The sequence below is a fragment of the Xylocopa sonorina genome, chromosome 10, assembly GCF_050948175.1.
Source record: "Xylocopa sonorina isolate GNS202 chromosome 10, iyXylSono1_principal, whole genome shotgun sequence".
NCBI lineage: Eukaryota > Metazoa > Arthropoda > Insecta > Hymenoptera > Apidae > Xylocopa > Xylocopa sonorina.
In genome coordinates this window covers 9,862,446-9,885,913 of record NC_135202.1, presented here as the reverse complement: position 1 = coordinate 9,885,913, position 23,468 = coordinate 9,862,446, and the positions used below count along the sequence as shown (strand labels likewise).

The window sequence follows — 23,468 nt, the reverse complement described above, 5'->3', positions numbered from 1 at the left end:
AGAGGAGAGACAGAGACTGAGAGAGATAGAGAGAGGTACGAGCGTAATCTCGTCGGGAGGTCGCGCATAAATTCTGCTCGAAGGGCTGGAGACTGGTACGATCTCGATATATTTGCCCCTTCTTTCTGCAAATAAAATTTTGTTGCAAATGAGACGCGCTACTGTGGAGTGCGAGCGATTCTGAGTGCGTGCGAATGGATACGCGTGGGCGACAGAATGTTTAGAGCGAAATGAATAGAGTGAGTGCGTGCGATTGGGTTTGTGAGGTCGATGTGTGAAAAAAGGGTGCTTGGAAAGAGATAAGTTAAGTGACTGCGTGCGATTCGGTTCGAGAGGCCAAGGTACGAAAGAAGAGTGTTTGGAACCAAGCGAAAGGATCGTCTGAGAATGATAAGGGTGGTGTGGACGTAGATGCATGAAGAATGCGTGGGGAACAGGGTGAATCTGAGAAGCGAAAGAGTCAGTGTTCAACGAGTAGCGATAGAAGAAAGATCAAAGAGTATTTAGCGAAATATCGAGCGAGTTAGAGTGGAGCGTCCATCAACTAAGTCTGTTAATCAATAAAGTACATATTTCTTTCTTAACAACAACAAAGATTCATTTCTCCTTCGATTTTCCTATAACTTCGAGAGCGATTGTGAAATTTGCTCCTACACCATTATTGTATAGATTATAGAGATTAGAATTTATAGATCCACCTTGGTGTAGGTAAGCTTTCATCACGATCCAATATTGGGTTTGATATTTAAGGAATTAATGAAGGTGTACGACGCTCCGTTGCCCGGGCCGTGTTCCATCTTCCCTGAGAGCGGTCGCTGGGTTAATATCTGGAGAGTTGGCGCCACCAGGGGATTCCCCGAAGACGGCGTGATTCGTCTCGACGCTCGTTCGAGGCTCGTTCCTTCTTGGCTTCCGAGCAGCCCGACGTTTTCTTAATTTCGCCGATGGGAAACGAACGACCGCGGCACGCTGTCTTAAAATCAGCTTTCCTTTCGGATTTTTACTGCGTCCCCTGTTCACCGTGCTCCTAGTTCGAGTGGCTTTTGTTTCGAACGGAATTATTCTCCGTGGACAGTCGAACGATGCTTGGATACTTGCTGGTTAAATTTGCCAGGATTCTTCCAAGTCACATACCCTCAATTTACCACAATATTTGTCGTAAATCGAGCTAAGGATACCACGAATTACTCCAAGCGTGTCTCTCTCGCAATAATTTCGTATGGGGTGAGAAAAAGTCGAAAATATCAGCGATGGTTAGTCGAAATGAACTCAGCCGTGCGTGCTTCTCGAAGATAAACTCGAAACGTTGATCGTTTCAACGAAAAACCGAAAAACCAGCTGGTAAAAAGGAAGTAAATAGTTGCGCGTAGAAATTAAAGAACACAGGGGGGGGGGGTGAGAGCAGCGAAACGCACAGGTGCGGCAGGGGTGGGGAACAGGAAAATTGGATGGACGGCCTGTTCCGGAATTTTCATCGAATTCCAGCTACGCGCGTAACAAATATCGAAACGCTGAATCGTTCGCCGATCGATGGCGAAGATAGGGGCAGCAGGGGATGATGTTGCAACCAACTGGAAATCCGGTCGGATAAGGGTGCTTTTAAAAATTCAGTCGGCCCGTTCGAGGGATGTTTCAACGTAGAAAAAAAAAGAGAGACCGTCACTGTCTGGTATTGTAGGCAATCCTCGATATTTGAAAGATTATCCAAAACGATCGCAGATGGGGGTAACGTTGACTTGACCAAAGTGCCGTCAGGTTAAAAATACATTTAAAAAACTCCCAGTGAACTATAGAGAACGACATCTCCACTCTTTCGCGTTAAACTGAATTGTTTTAGAGTTTCGATGCCAAATTGCATCTCTAATATTAACAATGTCAACTAAATAGAGCCTGTATCGAGCAAGCATCGTAATTACCTGATAACGCTCCGCAGTCCCTTAATCAGTCGTTAATAGATACGTTGATAAATAATACACGCAATTCGTGTAACGATTTCGAGCCACTAATACAATCGCTCGATGCGGTCTTGCAATGAGAAACGATGACACTAGATAGAGCCATTTCTAATCAGACAACCGCGCCACGTGTTACTATTCGCGAGCCCAGAATCGCCACCCTCGATTATACGTATCATTGCGATATTATCGTTTGTTGATTGCAAAATTGCATTTGCAAGCGAAACGGATAGATAAAGCCATCATCTGAACGAACGAACGCCTAGATAAATAGTATGCAAAATCTGCAAAAGCGTGCGCACTTATTTTCACTTGAATTCGTCTCAATACCACGAAGAAGCCTCGGAGCATCCTCGTTTCTTGTTGGCTCGAGCCAAGAACGAAACCCTCCGCCGTTTCGCGAACCAAATTTATCGCCTGTATCTGTTTCTCTGCTATTTTTTGCATCCGTTAACGTCCACCAGTTTACGCACAGTGGTTGGCCAGAAAAATTCCGCGAGTCCGTCGTTATCATCGTCGCGCGACGGCTGCGTCTATCGCGGATAGCGTGATGCATCGCGTCTGGCTTTAATGTCCTTCGAGCGGGGGTTGAAGCCGCGAGATTCGCGGATATCGAGACGCTTGATGGCTCCGTAATTGGCTCAGCCTGTCGCTGGTCGACGAGCATGAAAAATAAGGGGTCACGGGGACGGACAGGTGTCTGAAGTCCGTAATGCGATGTTTCACGTACACTGTGGCTGCGAGAAATATTGCCTGGTACTTGTATTACTCGACGCTCGGGTCTCTAATCGGATCGAGGGCGGTTCGATATCGGGTGCGGCAAATTTTCATCGCGTTTAGCACCGTTCCCTTTATTTAAAAGTAAATTCGTCGTAAAATGAAGCACTCGTTGCAACGTCGATCGCGACAAAGCTCGCGCTTCCTATTTTTTCGCCCTCTGGCGACACGTGTACGTTTAGAATTACGTATATGTCGCGCGCAATTTGCCAGCGCGTCTGTTTAGCGACCGACATCGTGACAAACAAGTAATTAACAATATCAGCCGGCTGGGGGCGGGCGTAAAGAGCAATTCGATCGTTGAATTCGATTTAAAGGGCTGTCTGAACTGACGCGGCTCCTGGCTGTTCGTGTTTGCGCGTGAATTTTCTTCTCTCTCTCCGTTTTTTTTTTTTCAAACCCTCCCCTTGGTTGTTTTCAACAATTTCCCGGGTGCCACGTTCGCGATGTAATGGAGCGGTAAATAAAATATAAGCCTGCCGATGGAAATCATCGGATCACCTACGAGCTACAACCGCTTCCATCGAGCGGACAATTGGCCGCGTAATAATTATCGCGACGACAGCGTTTTGAGATATTGCCTCGAAATTCGTGTTTCGAAAGGATTCGAGAAAAATAGTCGAAAGTCTATCGAGACTTTCGAGCGTTAAGCAATCATCGCTTAGAATCGATTCGTTTTTCATCGCCCGCTCGATGCTCGGTTAAAAGACGCGCGTCGAAGCGCCAGCCTCGACCGTGGGTGCGCCGAATTCGGCGACGTTAAAACGTCCCGTTGTGCAAGGCGAGAGATAGAGCCGAAACGTCGGCGTAAGCACCCTTTGTTGCCACTGACAAAGGGATAAAAGTGAATTCAAGTTTCGAAGCGTGTTCCGCGGCGCTGCAAGATCGTAATTGAATGTTCACCGTGTACAATGACACGGGGGTTTCAAGGGGGCAACCTCGTTCGTTACCACGCTACACGTGAACAAAATTCGTGGCCAAGTCTGACGCGTTGTTAGTTTACCGTGCGAAACGACCTGAGAATGCAAAAAAAAAAAAAGAGAGAAACAAAAATCTGCAACATAATAGCACCTCGCATAGTCGCAGTTTCATTCCACCTTTTCAGGTAAATAATCCAACAAATGCAAACTAACGGTACAACAAAAGAGCTAGGTAAAAAAATCGCGAAGAAACGCGAAAAAGAATCGCAAAGAGTGAACCAACTTCGAGGAACTACTTTATCGCGCACGTCAAAAATCATCCCCCTTAATGCATCCCTTTAACGACGAGTGTCGAAGCGAATTATCCGAAGTTAACATCCACGGGGGCGCGAAAAAGGGGTTGAAAAGCGAAAGCTGGTCAGAGGTGGAGGCTGTGGGTGGAAATTGCTCTCAAAGAGTAACATCTCCCGCGGGATTGACGCTTCGAGCCGCTCCACGGTGGATCGCGAATAACGGGCGTTGTCTCCATTCACCCCGCGACCGTCGACGCCGCGAGACGCCCTGCGTCGAGCCACTGGGAGCTCGCGGCATTCGGATCAGTTCACAACAAAGCCAGTCAGTGTTTCAACGATCATCTGGATCGTGCTTTGAAGTATATTCCGCAGGATCGTTTTTGTCCTTATCCCCAGTCAAACTCGCGGATCGATTCACCCTTGCACGACCCTTCTCTCTTCACTCTTGTCTTGGGTGCTTTCGATGGCTCCACTGCTTTTAAATACCAAGATTCCTCGCGTCTACGTCATTGAACGAGTCCACTGATGGATCGAAACGTTTGTTATCCTACATTTGATAAGAACTGTATCGTCTGAGGGATATTTTAGGGTGGAATCGAGGTTCTACAGTGCGCAGAGGGTGCGAACGCCGCGCTCAGAGCAGCAGAAAACTTGAGACGAAGGTGCGCACGCCCACCCGTCGTCTAAATGAAACTAAACCGTCATTTGAAAAGAGGATAATTCACTCTACCGTAGTGGAGAGGTTAAGAGCGGCGAGTTTACATTCGTTATGAAGTTTCGCGACTTAAATGAGACGGTTGCCGCAACGAAAGCACCGGGGCCCGGGTAAAGCAAGTTAATTCCAGATTCGTCGACAACTTTTTGTCGCCTTCGTTCAACGACTGGCTGCGATTCACGGTGTTTTCGTGTATCTTCGAAGATTCGCGTGAAAAGTTTACAAGCTCCAATTCTCGACAGATCAGAAGAATCCTCTTCGAGTATACTCCTTCATCTCCTCGAAACAATGAATTTTAACCGTCGATCTCGACGTTCGCAGTCTCTCGAATGACTATAAAAATACAATTACCCATCCGTTTCGTTCGCACGCGAAACTCGTTCGACAATGGCCGCGCGTGGCCCGCGAGGGTTGCAACGCGCGCGTCGCCGCGGGGAACCAGAGAGGCCCCTCTCGACCGGCTGCCGCTAACAACTTTAAAAGTTCCGACTAAACGAGAAATTGCATTAAATTGCGTCCCGCTCGGCCCTTTCGAGCGCTGCTCTGGGCCGCTTTCCATCGAGCGGCTCTATACGCGACGCTAATGCTTCACGCGGTCGCGATAATCCTTCGACGATCCACCAGCGCGCCATGAAACGCCCTCGCGCCTCCTCTTGATCGTCGCGCGATCCATAATCCCGAATTCGCGATGATAAGTCGGATTAACGTCGCGTACGGCGTTGCGCCGCGGTGCCTCCGCCATTTTCAGTCTGCCCTCCCCTCGCCACCTCCCCTTTCAACCCCGTCGTGCACTTTTATTAACGAAACGAAGCTTTGATCCTGGAATTTCCCTTGTTCAGAAGCTTGGACAGCGGCCTCGAAAATATCACGCGCACCGCATAAGCTCCTCTGCGCTTTGTGGCTTCAGATTTTCGCTCGAATTTACTGTAGCGGGTAAAAGGGTTTTCGAAAAATTTGTCAGAAATTTCCGTAACGCGCCCGTTTCACGTGAATCGTTCCGGTTCCGAAGTTCGATCGAGGGGCCAACGGACGCGCGACGCGACGTCGAAGGGTGGTTTTTAATTCGTGCCAAGGGGTAGGTAAAAAAAAAACAAAAATAACAAAAAAAAACCGGGGACCCCGGCGGAAGTTTCACCGCAGAGGCACGCGAATTGGCCCGGCGTCGACCACGAAGCAGGTATTTTCACTCGTCGGGAAAAGCGACCGGGTCGAGTGAAAATAACGGCGGCCAGCGGAGTCGTTAAAAGTTGAGGGGATTAGCTCGTCGTGGAGTTAATGTTCCCGGGGCTCGATTCGAGGGTCGCTCGCCTATTATGAACGCGATACGGATGAGCATCGCGATTGTTTCGTTGCCTGTCAACGAGCGACGACTACGGATAATTCGAAAGAGATTTCGCGCGAAGGATTCCTCGTCGAGGATCCTCGCAGCGCTGAATAAAACGCTTGAACCGTGAACGTAGAACTGTTAAAAAAAAAAAAAAAAAAGAACGCATGGGATACAAATATCCTTGGGGATGAAATAGAATTGTTCGACCAGCGAGTAAGAAATTTTCCAGGTGTCTGCGCGTGTCACCAGGACACGTGGGGCTTCCAATAAGATCAAGGACGATTGGAAGATGTCACGGAGGAGGCTGCGACACGTGTCAACCTGCGATTTGAACAGTGGAGACGCGCTAATGCCCCGTCTGTTTGCCCCCCACGCATCGATTCAGCTTTGATCCAGGAGCGTGCCGCCGCCACGTTCCTTGCACCGTCGACACGTCCACCCCCGTTGGTAATTTAAGTTTCCGTGCCTGTCTGCGCGCCACGGGCCGTGCTGACGGTCTGGCAAAATGAAATTCACGGTCACGTAGCGATTTCATCTGCTAGTTTTATTTCACGCAATTTCTGATATCGAACCGGGAGAGCGATCGTCGATCGTGATCGGCGTGACGATCGACACTGCTGGTCTTTCGATCCTACCCAATCTAATTCGAAAACAGAAGGTTCATACACAGTCGCTTTTCGTTTTTAACTACTCGATTTCATCGCGTATAAATTGCTTCAGGTATGAGATACGACGAGAGTTCGTCTCGAAAGTGGAGCAGAAATTTTGCAAATTCATCCCTCGACAGGGTCGACTTTGAGCAGCCCCAGCGCAATTTAAGAAACTGTTGCAAAAAAAAACCATACAACCCTCGCGGAATGGTATTCGCCCTTTTCGTCAGAGCCATTTGTACCGTCTCAGATCCCCCGAATTTCCATGCAGGCGATAACCCGCGGGGTTACAAGGGGTTACACGAGCTCGAGAGCCACGGGGTAGATCGCTATCGGACGAAACGGTTCGATCGTAGGCCCCGCTAACGAGCGAAGCGTCCCTGAAACGTCGTCACGCGACCTCCTCGCGACGACCATCCCTCTCGACCCCTTTTCTTAAACGTATGCATGACTCTCGACCGATTCAGGCCTGTTAACATATAAATTGCCGCTTAACGGCGGGACAATCAGTCCCCGTGGAAGCCTTGGCGCGAGAGGTGACGACGGCCGGTTTAAAGGGAGCCAGGGGATGTATCCACGAAGCTAGCAGAGGGGTCGACGGTTGTCTGAGGGGAACCTGAGGTCGCGCGACGCGCCACGGGACGAAGACGAAGACGAATCGCCAGTCTGAGCGAAACCAAGGATGGCAAAGGGCGGTGAAGGGAGAAGAGATAGACAGACAGGACCCAAACAACGAACGGGGACAAGCGTCTGGATAGGTTCAGGGTAGAATGGCGAGGTAAGAGAGAAATAACAAGCGTATACCGTTGGGGTGGTAGACAGAGGGTAAACCACGCGGCGGGGTTTGGGGGATTCAATTCAATTTCCTAAGAAACTCTTTAGTGTTTGAGATACAGCCGGCGAAAGGATGCGAGGCGTGGGGTGGCTGGGTAGGATACGAGGGGCGCTGGCGTGGTGGGGCGCGGACTAACTAAGAAGCGGGGTGAAAACGAACCGAAAAGAGAGGAACAGCCCCTAACGCGGCGTTAACGGAAGGAGAGGGAGAGGAGCGTGGAAAAATCCTGATACCAGGAGAAACAGTGAACCCTGGGGGAACCCAATCTAGAACGAAACGGGAGTAACGTTCGTTGGAGGAGGACAGCGAGGAGGGGTGCAACTGTGGCGTGTTGATACCGAGAGGGAGAAGGTAGCGCTGTACGAACAGGGGTAAGGATAAGACCAGAGCGTACCAGTCGAGAGGCAACGCGGATAGAAGAAGCAGACGAACAGGAAGAAGAAGAAGAAGAAGAAGAAGAGGAGGAGGAGGCGGGGAACCCGAAAAAGAGAGACTCGAACACCGTCTTTGTCCTACAGCGGGTGGCTCGCGGGACGGAGGGAAAGTCGTCGGACTAGAGGGAGGGCTGACTAACTGACCGTGGGCGCCAGGAACGCAGGGGAGTAAGGATTCTGTGCGCGGGCGCGTGGCTGGCGCAAACTCTTCGTGCAGCATCCCTCGTCAGTTGCAAGTTAGGAACTGTCGCGTCCGCGTGGCGCGTGAGTGGCGAGCGAGGACGCGAGCGACCGTTTCCGCACCGAATCGAGAACGAGAGAGAGAGGGAGAGAGAGGGGTAGGGAGACAGATACGCGCACAGATAGAGAGAAGGAGATAGAGTGCGCGCGCGCGCGTGCGACTTGCTCTCACCGTGTGTGCCGGTTCGCGGTGTTTTTGTGTGCACTTCGAGGGATTAGGCGAAGATACCTTTTTCTCGTTTACCGTCCGTGGAAACGCGGAGGAAGGACGTGCGGGTACGCAAACGGGGGTGAGACGGAGCAGGGGGCCCGATGACAGTCGTTGAACGAGCCCCTTGACGACGACGTCACGTTCGAGTCGTAACGGAGAACGGAAGTCTGGTGGGAACGCGGAGGTTCCCGGTCTGGATCGTGCTGGAAGGAACGACGCGTATCAGAGGTTCGCAGGATGGATAAAGACGTTCGACGGAAGTGCGGGAAAGTGCGACGTGCTCTGTTCCACCTGCTGCTGATAGTGGGGGGTAAGTTCTTAAGGGATTCGAGAGTTCCCTCTTTCTTTTTTCACCCTTACTTCGAACGAGAAACAAGGTCGCGAGAAATGGTCCCGCCACGGGATGTAGATTCGCAAGTTGAACGGAAGTTGGTTTGCAAACGAACGTTACGATAGAGCAGAAGGCAGACAGTTCTACTATTCACGGAACTGATTCGAAAAGGGTGGCAGAACCAAAGGTTCTACCAAAGTTACCGTCGCAGATTTAGTTCGATCCGGTCGTTCGAGGAACCCTGAGGATCTGCTGATGCAGGAAGGGCTGAGGATTACCCGCGGATCCTCCACCGAAATGGGAGTCGTTTAACGCGAGTCTACGACCCGGCAGCAATTGCCTCGTTACCCTGACTTTTGTCCTCTCTCGAAGGATACCATTCGCATCCCTGGTTTGGTACCCCAGCGGAACTGTCCTGCGGGTTCTTCGGACCCTGCTGCTTGCAGCAATTAATTTGCAGTGACGTCGTTTGGTACTTGGTACCAACTGCTGGAATGCTTTTCCGTTTCACTCTTCGAAGACTAATAAAACCATTGCGAAAGGAAACGTACGAATTGAGAGGAACATTCGACTCAATTTCTAGTTTCTTTTTTTTTTCTTTCTCGAGAAGATCTTATTTCGACGAGTTTCTCGAATCGAACGAGGGCACAGATGGCTTCCAGAATTTTCTGAGTGGACAGACGCGGGACCGCGGCTTTTCCAGCCAACTGACTCGCGACTCGACCACGGTGCAGGATTTGTAAACCGTGCCAGGACAAATCGTGGCGAACACGCGCAGAAATGTACACGTACGCCGCGTATCAAGGGTCCTCTTTGGAGTCGCGCACCCTAGCGCTCATCCTGGTTCTCGCTTGGATATTGGAATTCAACCCCGTCGCTTTCCTGCCTGATCGAATGTAAATAATATTTCTCGCGAGCTGGCTAACCTCTCGCTATTCTCATCGAGAATAGATGACTCATCGTTCGCGGGGGATGACGAGGCGGGATCGAGAATCGTTCACGGTTTGTTAGAAATGCAATTTCGTAGCTGCGATTTCGGGTGCCGCGGGTAATTGTTTTCCCCGGCCATTTGCGCTTCCATTTTCAATTTACGGATATCTATTTCGACGCTACACGCTTGCTATACATCTCGATATCCCTCGCGTTTATCGAGCTACTCTATCGCGTTTATCGCATCGAATATTCTTCAAATTTCGCGCATAAGATTTTCATAGAAGAGAGCAATTCTGATAACGATAAATTGTCGTATGTGCCCACTCTAATAGAACAGCGTGGCCAACGAAATCAATTTCTACGAAACTCCACTCCCGCACGCTCTCAGAATTAATTATGCCGCAACAGCGAAAGCAAAGTAATTATGACCATCGCGTGACCATTAAATCTCCCTTGTTCTCGAATCCCTTGATCCCAAAAGGGACACCGCTCTCCAAGCGAAATAAATCAACCCGTCCCGGTTCCCAACCCTTTTCATCCTTCCGCGAAACTTTGTTGATTTCAATCTGCTAATTGCGCCCGGGTTTTTTTACCCCCCTCCAGCGCTCCTTACCACCTGCGAGCCCGGATTATTAGGATGCGAAACGGGGCGGAGGCTATACGGATTGAAAAATCCGCAGATGAAACACATCGCCTCTCTGTTTCCACGCGGAAAACCGGAACACCGGGAGACCCGTTTTGTTCTCGTCTTGCGGCGTTCCTCGTTGAAAGGGTCGCTCCTTCCGCGGAACAACCGACGTATATCGACGCGTACACGCTGGTTCGTTCGACGTACGGTCCCGAGAATGAGAGAACAGTATCGAGAAGGAAAACAGCAGCTCGAGAGGAAACTATCGCGACTCTCAATCTGGTAATTGCGGTTACTCGTGGTCCACGTTGCTCTTCTTTCTCTGCGAAATTTTTGGACGAAGGAAAGAAGTGGAGAAGACGATCACGCGAATGGTATCGTGCAAATTCGAGATGAAAATCGTGCAGAAATGGTATCGTGCAGATCGTAGATGAAAATGAATGGTCGAACGTCGATAAGATCGTTTCTGGTTGGTGGGTTTTGAAAAATAAGGCATTATTCTTGGCACAGGTACTGCAGAGGGAACTGCGAAATCTCTCAGCCGCGATGCATTTATTTCGTCTTCGGGGGATGCTCGCCGGCGTTCCTCAGCGCGAACGGAAGTCTGGCCCGGTTGTTTAAGGGGAAACTTCCCGAGTAAATTCTTAATTCAACGCGGCTCCGCGAGACGCGCGTCTCGCCTGGGGTTCTCTGTTGATTTAATTCAATTTGCGCCGTTTCTTCTTCTTCTCCGCGTCACGGTGTCGCGGTTCGACGAGCCACCCCCGGAAACGCGAGCGTCCTCGAGAGCAGCGCAGTGGAGAATTTAACTCGCGTCGATTGCGCATTCTTTCGTCGATTCTTTCGAGAGAATCCTTTTACCCTTTTCGACTCGAATCTCTCATCGATCTCGAATCGATCCACCGTTTCTAGGCTGCCACGAAGGAGAATGTCACCCTGCTGTCGCTGTTTAATTAAAAAAAAAACGGACGAGCAATTTTTAGAAGCAAACGAAATCCACGCGATGATTCTATTGTCCTGTATTTTTATATACTCGTGAAAATAAACTGTCGCTGGGTTAAAAGCACTCTCTGCTCCGCGCTTCGCTCGTTTACTCGATCCAATTATGCTTATTTTCCGAGAGCCGCAAACAGGTCGAGCGAAACGGTCTCGCGAATGAAGTTGTTTGTTAACAGAATTGACAGGTCCGCGTAAAACCGTTCAGGGGGTTGAAAGATCTACGAGGGTTCGACCGATGCCCCGTTACCGTTCTGTAAACGATGTTTGCGTGCCCCATAAAAACGCAATAAACGGCGTAGACGCGGCGCAAATGCAAACCCATAAATACCGCGCGACGACCATTAACCACGCCGTTCGTCGGGATCTATTTGGCCAGAAATGATATTCATTTATTTCCAGACACACGGATACACGAATCGCTAGGTGCCAGCGAGCGGGAACCCAAAAAAAATATGCTACTATAAAGACAAACACGGTTCTACACCCTCCATGAATTCCAGCGTTATTTCTTCCGTTAACGAGTGCGCGATGAATTCTGTAAAAATCCCAGAGATTCATCCGCACGTTCACCCCGCAGATCATCAACTATCGAATTGTTTCGAGCACGGAATATCGAGCGAGATTTATATTTTTCCAACGAAACGAGCGATTAAAAACCGATAATTCTGATCTCGTTTCACTTGGATATTAAAAGAAAAGTATTAATTGAGGGGGAATTTTTTTTAAGCGAGATAGGAGGGCGATGCCTCCTGATTGTTGCCATCCCTTTCGAGCGTCTCAAGGGACGACGGCAAATGAAATTCCTTGATCTAACGAGGTTGATTCGAAGCTGCTAATTGCATCGAGCGGTTGGCCCCGGGTCCAAGCTTTCTTATTATTGCATTTGTCCGGGACGTAAAGTTGGCGCGCGCTCTTGCCCTGGCAATTATTCTGAATTACTTGATCGAATTATCCGCTCGTCGGTTACACCGTTTAACGAGCCGCGCGCGGCTGAGAGAGCGCTGCGGTCTGATCGTCGACTACGAATTAATCGCCTTAACGTCGGATATTTCGACGAGCTGGATCCTTTTCTGCTTGTCAATAATCGAGCCCGTCGTTGCGTTCGCTTTTCAACGAGACACACACGAAATTGGACAACGAATGGAAGATTCATTCGTTTTGAAAGTTTAAATTTCAACGTCAGAATTATAGCTTTGATATTATACTCGATATAAGTACGAAATGATGCTCTAAGAATTAAGATCCTTCGCGATCGATCAGACCACCCACTGTTCCAAATGTAACTCGCGATCATAGCATCGAAACGTCCATGGTACAGTGAATAGTACGTGACGCAGGGCTTCATTCTTGCCACGTCCATGCGTCATACTTGATGCACAGGTGCACTGTATGGTCGGTGGTTACTTCGTGGGACGTGCGAGCGTGGACTACGCTAAAAGCCTGGCCAATGGGCGTGTTAATAATTGCGAGATTTAACTGTCCGTCATAAATTCGCGAGCAGTGTCACGCGTGAATCTTTCATCTCACTCGTATGCATCGTACTCCTAAAAGATACAACACAATCAAGTCAAGCTTTAAGAGAAATCGAGAAATCGTCTGAAGTTCAAGTAAAAGAACAAAAACTGGAGTACGAGGGTTAATAATCATACGCGACGATATCGAGAATTTTAAAATAATCGTACAGCAAGCGAAACACATCGATTTCTCAATTCTTAGTTCCGTTCAAGGGTTCACTTCGTGTCCAGGATGGTTCGAGGGCCCTCTGTTCCCGTCTAGGATCAAACGCCGCAACGAAGGAAGTCGAAGACCAGCTAGAAAATTTGCTGGAGGCGGTGGTATTCAGAATGCGGCCTCCGGGGGGCGATACATTGTTTCCTCTTCGATTCCTCCACCCCTTTCCATCTTCATCCTCTCCATCCGTCGGTTTTTTCCTTTGAAATCGAAGCACGGAGGATGCAGAAACGAGGCGGACGTTAGTTCTCGCAACTCGACGACCTCATCGGCCAGAACCCACCCCCTCGTCTTCCTTCCCTTTAACCCCGATTGTTCCTCCTCGACTCTCGTGTTTCAACGGTTGCTCGTCATCTTCTCGCTCTTTGTTCGCTCGAAGGAAGTCTCTCTGGACTGGTCTGATCGGTGGCGTGACCGGGTGCACGAAGGATCCCCAGCGTCGCCTCGGACATTCGATCTCGCCTCGTCGTCCTCTGAAGAGAGACGAGTCCTCCGGATGCGAGGCGCAAACGAAAAAAAAAAAAGGTGGCGCTAGTTTTATTTCGCCTCGAAACGAGCGAAACGCCGCGTCCACTGTCCCCTCTTAACGATTCTTTCATCCCCTCGACGTTTTGTACACTCTTCGCGCGCTTCCTGTGTGCCTGGTGTACGTGTCCAGAATCGCTCCAGGTGCCCGTCCGTTATCCGAACGAGAGACGACGCCAGTCTCGAGTTTTATCGCTCCGACTGGTCGCCACGGTGATTCATCGCGGTCCAGATTTGCATATCCTCCACCAACGCCGTCTCGCCCCCGCGGTTTCCACCCCGCTCGAACGTTCGAGGGATACACCGACGCGGGGATGACTGTATTAAGTCGACGCGGCGTTGATTAATCGCAACCTGGCGGTTTTTAGCGGTCGATGATGGTTTCCAGGTCAAGATTCCGGCGAGCTGGTCAGGCGGAAGGTTTTCGTAATTAACGAGTGCCCCAGCGGTGCCACGGATGTTGATGAAGAATAGAAACTGTACAAACGCGGAGGGTTTCGATCGTTGGGGATACCAAGTGGCTGAGGCTCGTCGAGGACTTTCGCGATGATTCTTTCGTGGATTATTGTCGATCATCATAGTGTCGAGTGCTGATTATTGTTTGAAAAGGTTTAATTGGTTCATCGACTCCATCTTCTCTTTATCCTTGGTACTTTATATATATATTCGAAATGTTTAATGATAGATGAGTTGTTCTCGCTGAATCATGCAATTCTATAATTTTTGCCATCGAAACGAGTGATTAGAGTGGCTCGTGCAAAGCGCATCGACGTTTCCATCGGCTACGAGGCCCGCATGAATATTCAAGCCGCGCGCAGGCTGGATCCAAGGAGAATGCATCTTTCCGATGCAGTATGCAAACATAATACCGGCATGCACCGTCGGTGCTCTTCTTTCCGTGACGCGACTCCGTCGGGAATCCCGTTAGGATTATTCTCTGTCTGATACCTCCGTGTCTGACCTAATCTCGACGATATTCGAGCATTTCCGTTCCTCTCAGCCTAAACATAGTAGCCTCGTTACTATTTCCACGTTTCTTAGTTTGATCGTTCGCTCGAGCGTTGACTCGTACCACTTGCCCACAATTTCCACGACACGCGAATGTACAAAGTCCCCAAAAATGCCTGTCGTCAACATAATTCACGTAATTCTCAATCCTCTTATACGCACTCTCGATATTTTCGACTCGAACGTAACCACGACTCACGTTCGTTGGCTGACACAACCGCTGACCCGTACCACTGGTCCAGCTGTGTTAGCAAAAAGAAGCTCGTGTCCGTGTAGCAAAGCAGAGAAAGAGAGAAAAAAAAGTGAACAGAGTCGGCAATTTTGGAAAATGATTGCCACGAAACGGAGCAATTTACGAAAGCTACGTTCGATGTGAAATTGGTTTGCCTCGACAGAGCAAACGTGGCGTCCAGAGTGTCACGATTTCCCAGGGACTTCTGGTGTCGCTTTTCCCGGCCCAGTCGTGCGGACGAGCGAGCCCAGTCATCGATAGACACGTGCCACGCGGACTCGTTTGCGAAAAACGAACGCCAGTCCTCAGTCGTCGACTCGTAAACACCCCTCGTCAACCCTTAAGTTCCTTCGTCCACTCCTCGTCTCACGAGTGGACGCATCTCCATTCTCTTTCATCGAATCATTCGTCGCAATCCTCTCGTCCACGCGCGTACATTCTCGAGGAACTCGATCGACGACGCACACCGTGCACGTGCGCATACATACACGCGCGCGCGAGAGGGTGAAGACGAGAGAGGGTGGCACGTGACGGTTTTTCGTAAACGGTCGTTCGCAAACAATTCGATGGAAATCAAAGCTTGGTCTGCTAGGCGGTTCCAGGCGAGAGAACGGGGCGAATACAATGCTACGTGACAATTTTTTAAACGCCACCTATAGAGAAGATGCTTGGAGAGAATAAACAAGTCACGGTGGCGAGCGTACCCGCGAATCGCAAGCTCGTCGTGACTTTGTTCGTGTTCACAGTACCACGTCATGCCAGTGTGAATTTTGCTGGCGTTCAGTGGCTTTGGTGAACCTTCCTCTGGGTCGCGATACGAAACAGAGGTTCATGGAGATATACGAACGCTTACATTCGCAATTTTTAATAAACAAGCTATGCGCGTATGCATCTGATCATCTACTCGTGACATAAATTTCATTCAACTCCTTGTTTAAATAATTTAGTTCGAGCGTACGCGTTACACACAGTGGGTCGCGTAATAAATTCTCATTGCATTTTACATGATTCATAATCCCTCGCGATATTACATCCCCGTCGCGCCCTTCGTTTTATTTATCTTGATTCGCGTTGGCGAACATTTCGCGAACGCCAGCACTGCTTTGGAATAATTGTAAGTTGTTTCGACATTTTTCCGCGTGCACAGACGGGAAATAAGAGCGAGCCAGCGAGGCACGCCTCCGCGTAACTCCATACATTCTCGAAATAATAAATCGTGGCTTTCGCAGGCGAGAGTGGCTAGCACGTGCGAGCAACCTCGACGCAGTCGATTCGAGCTCTTAAGTCTTATTTATTATGCCCCTCGATCGGCAAGTCGACACACGATTTCGAGGGATGACTGATTCTCTCGAACCGGAACCCACCCTCGCAGTCGTCTCTGATCTTGATTTGTCGCCGCTCGACCGGCTTCTTTCGCGTGTAGACGCGCGAGAAGTAACGCGCGGCTGCGAAACGCGCGCACGGGACGATAACGGGACCAGAAGAAACGCGAATAAATTCATGTATGCGTTTTTACCGCCTGGCGTCGCGTGTTAACCCTCTGCGGGGGGGTGGAATGTCGATATCGCGCCGCGACTTGCACGCGCGGAGCCCCCCAGCGAGAGTCGATTTCCCCGCATTCGCGAGAAGGAAGTTACCGAGCAACGGAGTATTTTATTTTTTTTTTTCTCGCTCCTTTTTCGAACGATGAATTATTAATTTCCCAGGGATTGAATTTAAATTTTAAACGCGTCGGCTGGCCGCTCGATCGGCGAACTATTTCGAGGTTTATTCGACGTTCGCGTTCAAGGGGTGAAAATGGGAATCGAATTTCGCGAACGCCAGCGGAAGTTCTAACTCCCGGCCCAACTTATTATGCTAATGAGACTTCGATAGTGTAACTCCTCTCCCGGATGCTTACGGCGTGGCAATTCGGTGCTCCCTCGATTTGTAGACATTGTACGACAGATTATATCGCATTATTCGTGGCACCATCTATGTTACTCGATTCTTGCGAGAACGACGTGACTCTACTCGCACGATTCTTCGATTCTTAACCAAAAATCACTTATCGAGACGCATTTGGAGGCAGAGAAAAGAGTAGTCAGTAGATTTGAGGAATTGTTCGTTAACAAACGATACCATAGAGATCGTCCTGGGTCAGTCGACGAGTTTGGGCAATCGAAGAAAAAACAGAGCGCGAAACGAGGTCCAATTAAAGCTCGAGCCAGCTGCCTCGCTAATTATCAGCATAACGAATGAAAGCAGGCTCGGTTCCTTTTTCTTCCCGTTTAAACAGAGAGACCTGACGCGAAGGCGGACTTTAATGAAACCCGTCTCGCTGTACGTTTCAATATCCAGCCGCGATTTAAGGATCGACGGTTCCTCTCTCCTGGCAATCTCCTCGCGCTCGTTTGTTTATCGCCACCGCGTCTCGCAGATGCCTTCGTCGTTCCACGGTTACAATTCGAGCAGACGATGACGAGCAGCGTTGGATGAAGCTCTAGTTCGCCTCTATTTGTTCCGTCGTCTCGTGCAGTTAATTCTCTTCGACGTCCTCTCTCGCGATTCTTCACGTTCCAATGCAGTTTCACTCGACAGTCGAAAGTGGACCAAAATGGCGCGATACGAATTAATACAGCAACATCTTCGCCAGTTATCGTCTCGATTCCATCGAACGAGCATCACGCGTAAGGTTCTCACCTTTTCGCGATCCACTTCCGCTCAAATCCTCCATCGAAACGCTCGAAATGCACTCGCTTTGACTCTCGTTCGTTTTCACGGCCGACGCGGAATCAGGCGTCGATCCTGGCGAACCAAACCGTTGAACCGTCTCTAATCGTTCCGAATCGAACGAATATTCCGTGGGCGATACTCGAGAACGCTTTTGTCCCGCGTCGAAATTGGTAACCGCCGGCCAATCGATACGGAATAATTCGCTGCTGCACCCGTTGCGTTCCGTTTCGATAACGCGGCAGGGCGCGCCATTTTTCTTCGTTACGAGAGAGCCAACTGCGCGCGCCCTCCGCGTGTAGCCTGTGTTTAAACACCGGCCACGGTTAATAATTAATTAAACGAGGACGCAGGATCCAAGCGTCGTCGTCTGGGTTCAATTAAAACGAATTATTCGTTCGTTATCCGGTGTTATTCCTAACCTGATTCGTTGCGCAACGTTCGCCACCACCCTCTGAACCACCCTCTCCTCCGTGTACCCATTTAGGGCGTCCATTCCTCAACGCGTTGCATCCACGCGAAATTTTCCGCCCTGTTCTTCGTGCTCGGATAGTTTCTGGGTTCGTTAAGTGATAATGGGATTAAATGACGATGGATCCCGTGATGCTCGCGTACAAGCTCGAACCAAGCTCATTTCACGTTCAATTGTAAATTGTTACGCCTCGAGAAGGTGTAGTCGAATGGTTTCTGCGAGAGAGTTCGTTGTTGCTAGGCGAAGCTTTTTTCTAGACGCTGTACGACGGAAATTCCTTCTTTGTAGCCTTTCGATGGGTCGTCTGTCGTCTCGAGCGACGTTCACCAACGAATGCAAGCGTCAATGGAGAAAGAAGAATGCGCGTCGATAAGCGAATAAGAAAGGTGTATCGTGTTATGCTGCCTCGTCAGACGAGCTTAGCGATCGATGCAGTAGACTCCATTTTATTCTTCGTTTCTTTCGAGGTAGTAATACCTCCTCGTAGCGTAACCTGGTGGATCTTGGATCATCAAGCTTGAAAAACTCCCGAGATATTATTCAAAACGCGCGTTTAAGCTACGCTTAAGCGATGCTGGGATCAAACGCGGAGAACGTTCCCTGGAATATGTATGGAAATTTAATTCTGAGAAAAAAAGAGGCCTACCCCAGAAGAAACGGAGAAACGAATTCGAAGGAACCTGAAAGCATCTCCGAGGAAAAGGGAAATTTAAAGAGACCCAGTTCCAGGCGTAATTTCTTAAACGACTCGCATATTGGCTCCCGTGGAACCAGCCGTATCGTTTCAGCGAACGTTTCGACGTGGATTCGTAGTAGAAGACAATTCGAGAATGGATGTTTCCATCGCAGATAAGAGGTTCCTTCGACGACTGCCTGGGAAGGCTCTCTTCAAACGCCAGCCACGTTTATCGAGCTACGCTTCTCTGCTATTTTTTTTTCAAAGTTTCTTTCTTTTTTCGTACGTTCGTGATCTCATTGGAACGTTTCGAAGTGGCTGTTGCCCACAAAGGAAGAGGCAGCCGTCTGGGCAGAGCGTTATTCTTTCGACGCACCTGTTACACTCGAGTTACCGCAGCGATGAATTTTTACGCGTTTGACAAGCTCAGCTCTTTGAGTTCCTCGAGTAGCCCCGTGGAAATTGCTAACGGCGAAACGAGTAACAATCACCGGACGACGATCCAGGACGTTCTTTCCAGCCACTGTGGGGCGCGGCTGGTTTAGCGTCAAGTGTCGTTCGCGCGATTCTGGAATTCTGGAATTGCCAAGCGGATACGAGGAGGGATACAGCCGCTGTGGAATTTCCCCGGGAATTTTCCCCGGCGGAACGACTCGCGAAGCCCATCAATAATTCGCCACTCGCTTTCTACTCGCGCCACCTCTCTCTGTGATCGTCTTGTTCGTGATTAAATCAGGCTTCGCCGCGAGGCGGCATCGAGAGCAGCGAGATGAAGGCGTCTATTGCGTGCGCGTAATCTTCTCGACTGAATTGCGAAGCCCTACACGTGCGCCGTGTGTCGATTGCTCTTTGTGATGGCTCAGGTTTAGCCGTGCTGGATCGAGGAAACGAATTATTACTCTAGCCAAGGTGGTTTCGCGAATATCGTTGCCATTTTCTTTCTATATTTTCGATTTAAGCCAGACGTCTGACTAAGCGTAACGTTGTGCTACTCGCAGAGTGTTTCAAGGGTAGTTTTGAACCGCCAGAGAGATGAAGAGGAACCTTTAATCGAGTCTCTCGCTCTTGTAGATGGAATTATCCCTCGATGAGACACTGGCGATGGGTAAAAGAAAGTGGAGAGGGCACGAAGGGCGCACGTGGCCATTTTTTGGATCTCTGAATCGCCGTGGTGGTTTCGCGAATATCGTTGCCATTTTGTTTCTACATTTTCGATTTAAGCCAGACGTCTGACTAAGCGTAACGTTGTGCTACTCGCAGAGTGTTTCAAGGGTAGTTTTGAACCGCCAGAGAGATGAAGAGGAACCTTTAATCGAGTCTCTCGCTCTTGTAGATGGAATTATCCCGCGATGAGACACTGGCGAAGGGTAAAAGAAAATGGAGAGGGCACGATGGGTGCACGTGGCCATTTTCTGGCTCTCTGAACCGCAAAGAAAGTCGCGGACCATCGGCTCGCGGAACTGGACGACGGGCCGCCTGGTCACGCTCGGTTGAGCGGAACCGAAACCGGAACCTATTTGGAGAATTACATCCGGAAGCATTTCTCGTTCGTCCTCCCGTCTCTCAGACTTATTTATGTACCCGTCTTGGAATCCTTGGTATCGATAGTTTTCTTTCACCCTCGCGTCGTCCTCGTCGCTTTTATCATCGATGGAAGAAGGGTGCAATCTCGTCTTTGGGCGTTGAAGTTCGCGCGTGTTTTTACCATGGGTTCAATGTCAATTTGAACTCTTTCAGAGTGTCAAATTTCGATACGAAGCATGAGATAATATTAATTTGCGGGTTTAATAAACTTCTCTGTTCTTCTTTTTGCAACAAAGCATCCTGAGTTCCATCGCAATCCTCTTAATCCGATCGTATCCTCAAAAACCAACTGACAACGAGCAATACCGACATTTCCACAATCGCGGTTCTCATATTCGCCTCAAAAGAATCCCAGCGAGCGAACGCGGACGCCAGAATTGCTTCCTCGCAGCATCGAGACACCGGATGAACCAACGAAACAAAAAAAAAAGGGACAAGTAGAAACCAACACGAGGGGACTTCAAGAAACGTCACTGGAATCGCTGTTAAAAAGTTACCAGCGTCGATTCGGTCGTTAAAAAGAGAAGGTAGCGAAGTAGAGAAAAAAAGCCGGGAACGGTTTGATCCTGCTCACAATTTTCCGCTGGTGTCCCGCGGCGATACAATGGTGGACGACAGTCTCTCCTCTCCTGGAATGTTTACAATAATCTGAACGGCGTATCCGCGGTGGCGTCCATAGAAATGGAAGCGGAATACAGGCGACGCGGCGCGAGGGGTGGCGGCTGTTATCAGAGGGTGGGCGCGCGTGGATTGTTGGCTGGCTCCATTTTCCCATTGTTCCCTCCCGGAACGCGCTGAGATCGCGCGTTTTCTTACATCGAGGCTTTTTTCTAACGGGCTAGCGCGAGAGGCCGACGCGAAGAAACCACGGCGATAAAAGAGCCGTTAAGCCTTCAGGAGGAAGAGAAACAATGGCTGGACAGAGGGGGTGGGCAGCGGATGGGTGGCCAGGGAAGATTGAGAGGGAACAACGGGACCTGGGTGGGCAAAGTTGAGCTTCGTCGAGGGCCTACTGTGCAATCCTGAGTGAGAAAAAAACTTGTTGCTATCCGTGTGGATGTTGGACAAGAGTCTGATGCAGAAGTTGATTGTACTTGTTGCAGCTATTGGATAATTTATTCTGTGCGCGATTGATCGTATAATCGATCGCGTTTCTATGAAATCGAGCGAATTCTTGGTGAGGAAAAAAGAAATGTGAGGAACATTTAACGAACTGAAGACGATAATGCGAAAGAGCAAACGAGTCGGATGTTCGCGAGGAAAGCACCGGTTGAAAGTGGGTCGAGACGATTCGAAACAGAAGGCAGGTAGAATAATCCTCAAAGAAACGAGGATAAGGGGTAGGTTGGTAAAGAGAATGGGGAATAATTTCGCCGAGAGGTGAGGAATATTCTTTACGGCACGGCGGCAGTGTCTCGGGTGAAACACTGCGAGAGAAATACTTGGGATAAAATGGAATTAGCGCGAGGAGGGTAGCTTCGGCTGCTCGAGTGTCCGTTTTCCATGTCAATGGACCCTGGTCTCGCGATACAGACGTTTTTTCACGGACAAACTAATCTACCCAGCGACTAATTGCGATTTTGTCGCCAAGAATTGAAGCTCAATTGGCTCGCAAAAATCAGAAGCTCGAAAAAGTTCGCTGAATTTAAGTGAAAGAAACGATTATAATCGAGAAATAGTCGAGAAGTAGTACGTTGACCATTTACGCGTGACAACGTAATCCAACGCTGCTCTCTTTTAAAGAGATAGTTGAAACGATTGGCGATGAAGAAGCCATTAAACGACATCGAGCGTAAAAACAAGGCAGACGACGGTGGTTCGAGGGAGAGAAAATGAAAAGACGAGGGTTTGGAAAAACGCGGAGGTGTTGCAGCGGAAAGAAACAGAGAGAAGAGACTCACCTCGGTGTCGAAAGTTCTTCAGGAGCTGCGACGCGTCTGGCCATTACGAAGGATCGCATACTTCTTCCACTGCATTCTACTCTTATTTCACCCCTGGAAAAGTAGAACCACTACCGTTTCGAACAAACCTACCCTCCTTGATGAAACTTTTCCCAACACTCGGCTCGTTTCGACTTAAAATCAATCGATACCTAAAACCCTTCGAGGCAAACTGTATGTTTCAACAAAAATTCCTGCGAATTGAATTTCAATTAAAAAATTACTTAAATTATAAGGAATAATAGAGAAGAGAATTTAGAAGAGCGAATCATTTGAAATATCAAAAGAATATCGATTCATTTCATTGTAGAACAGACTGTGGTAACGCGTGGTTACACTGGCCCTCGCTTTTGTCGATGAACCGCCATTTACACTTCCGCCAAGCGTAATTTCCAGGCCGCAGAAGGGAGGGTTGGATCTGGCAGAGATTCACGGGGAAAGGAAGCGATCTCGCTAAATGTTCTTTGGTGTGTTTAGGGGCGGTCGCGTAAGCCACGGCCTGGAAAATGTAAGCGGATCATTGTGAATTTGTTGAAACGCTGGAAAGCGCCGCGGCGCATAATGCACCCGCTTTTCTTCCCCGAGCGGTTTATTTTAATTGAGGCGAACAGATAGCGGGCTTTACCCCACCAATTTCCATTTTTACTGCCTCCCAACCTGGTCTCCATCGTTTCGCGCAATTATCCTCCCATAACGCTGAGCAATTTCTGAATTTCCCTCGGCCAATTCAGTTCTACTCTCCGAAAAACGAATTACAATTTCATAGCTTCCATTATTTTTTAAAATAACGCAGACATGAACGCGACTCTTGGAAAACCACCCTCTGCCATAGTACGCGGTCAATTCTCTGTTCTACAATACTCTATTGTGCTCTGACAAAAATCCACGAACACAATTCTCTGTAAAAAAAAAAAGAACGAAACAAATTCGTTGCGTTTAGTATAGCTCGCGAACAAGAATGGAAACTGTTGCCCCATTGCCACCATTATTTACCCATAATACCTCACAAATGCAACCTTTCCAGTGCTCGAAAGCCCGCGAACATGATTTATCTTCCTCACGCGAAGCAACCAGCTCTCGCCATCCGACGCGCACTTGATAACGCTCGAGAGGGTTGCGATAAAGGCGTGGAGAGGGATAAGAGGATCTTCCGGTGGGGGTGTGTGTGACGCGTGGCAAAACAATAAGGGACGACGCGCGGGACCCTTTTCTTTCGCGATAATAAATGTTATCACCGCGGTGTGGCGCAGCTGCAGAAGGAGCCGGCTGTTTCGAGTTTCGCCGCACGATAAATAGGGCGATTCCTTTCGCTGCGCGGAATTTATCCTGGCGAACAACTG

At 49.3% G+C, this 23,468-nt stretch overlaps 1 protein-coding gene across 1 annotated transcript in view; it reads left to right on the top strand.

Moving 5' to 3' along the window:
• Positions 1–8,422: 8,422 nt before the first annotated feature.
• The window catches only part of LOC143428082 (uncharacterized), a 99,711-nt gene continuing 84,665 nt past the window's right edge, over positions 8,423–23,468 (top strand). The window contains exon 1 of the mRNA XM_076902700.1: positions 8,423–8,667. Coding sequence (XP_076758815.1) covers positions 8,595–8,667 — 73 coding nt within the window. The 5' untranslated portion in view covers positions 8,423–8,594. The remainder of the gene's footprint in view (positions 8,668–23,468) is intronic.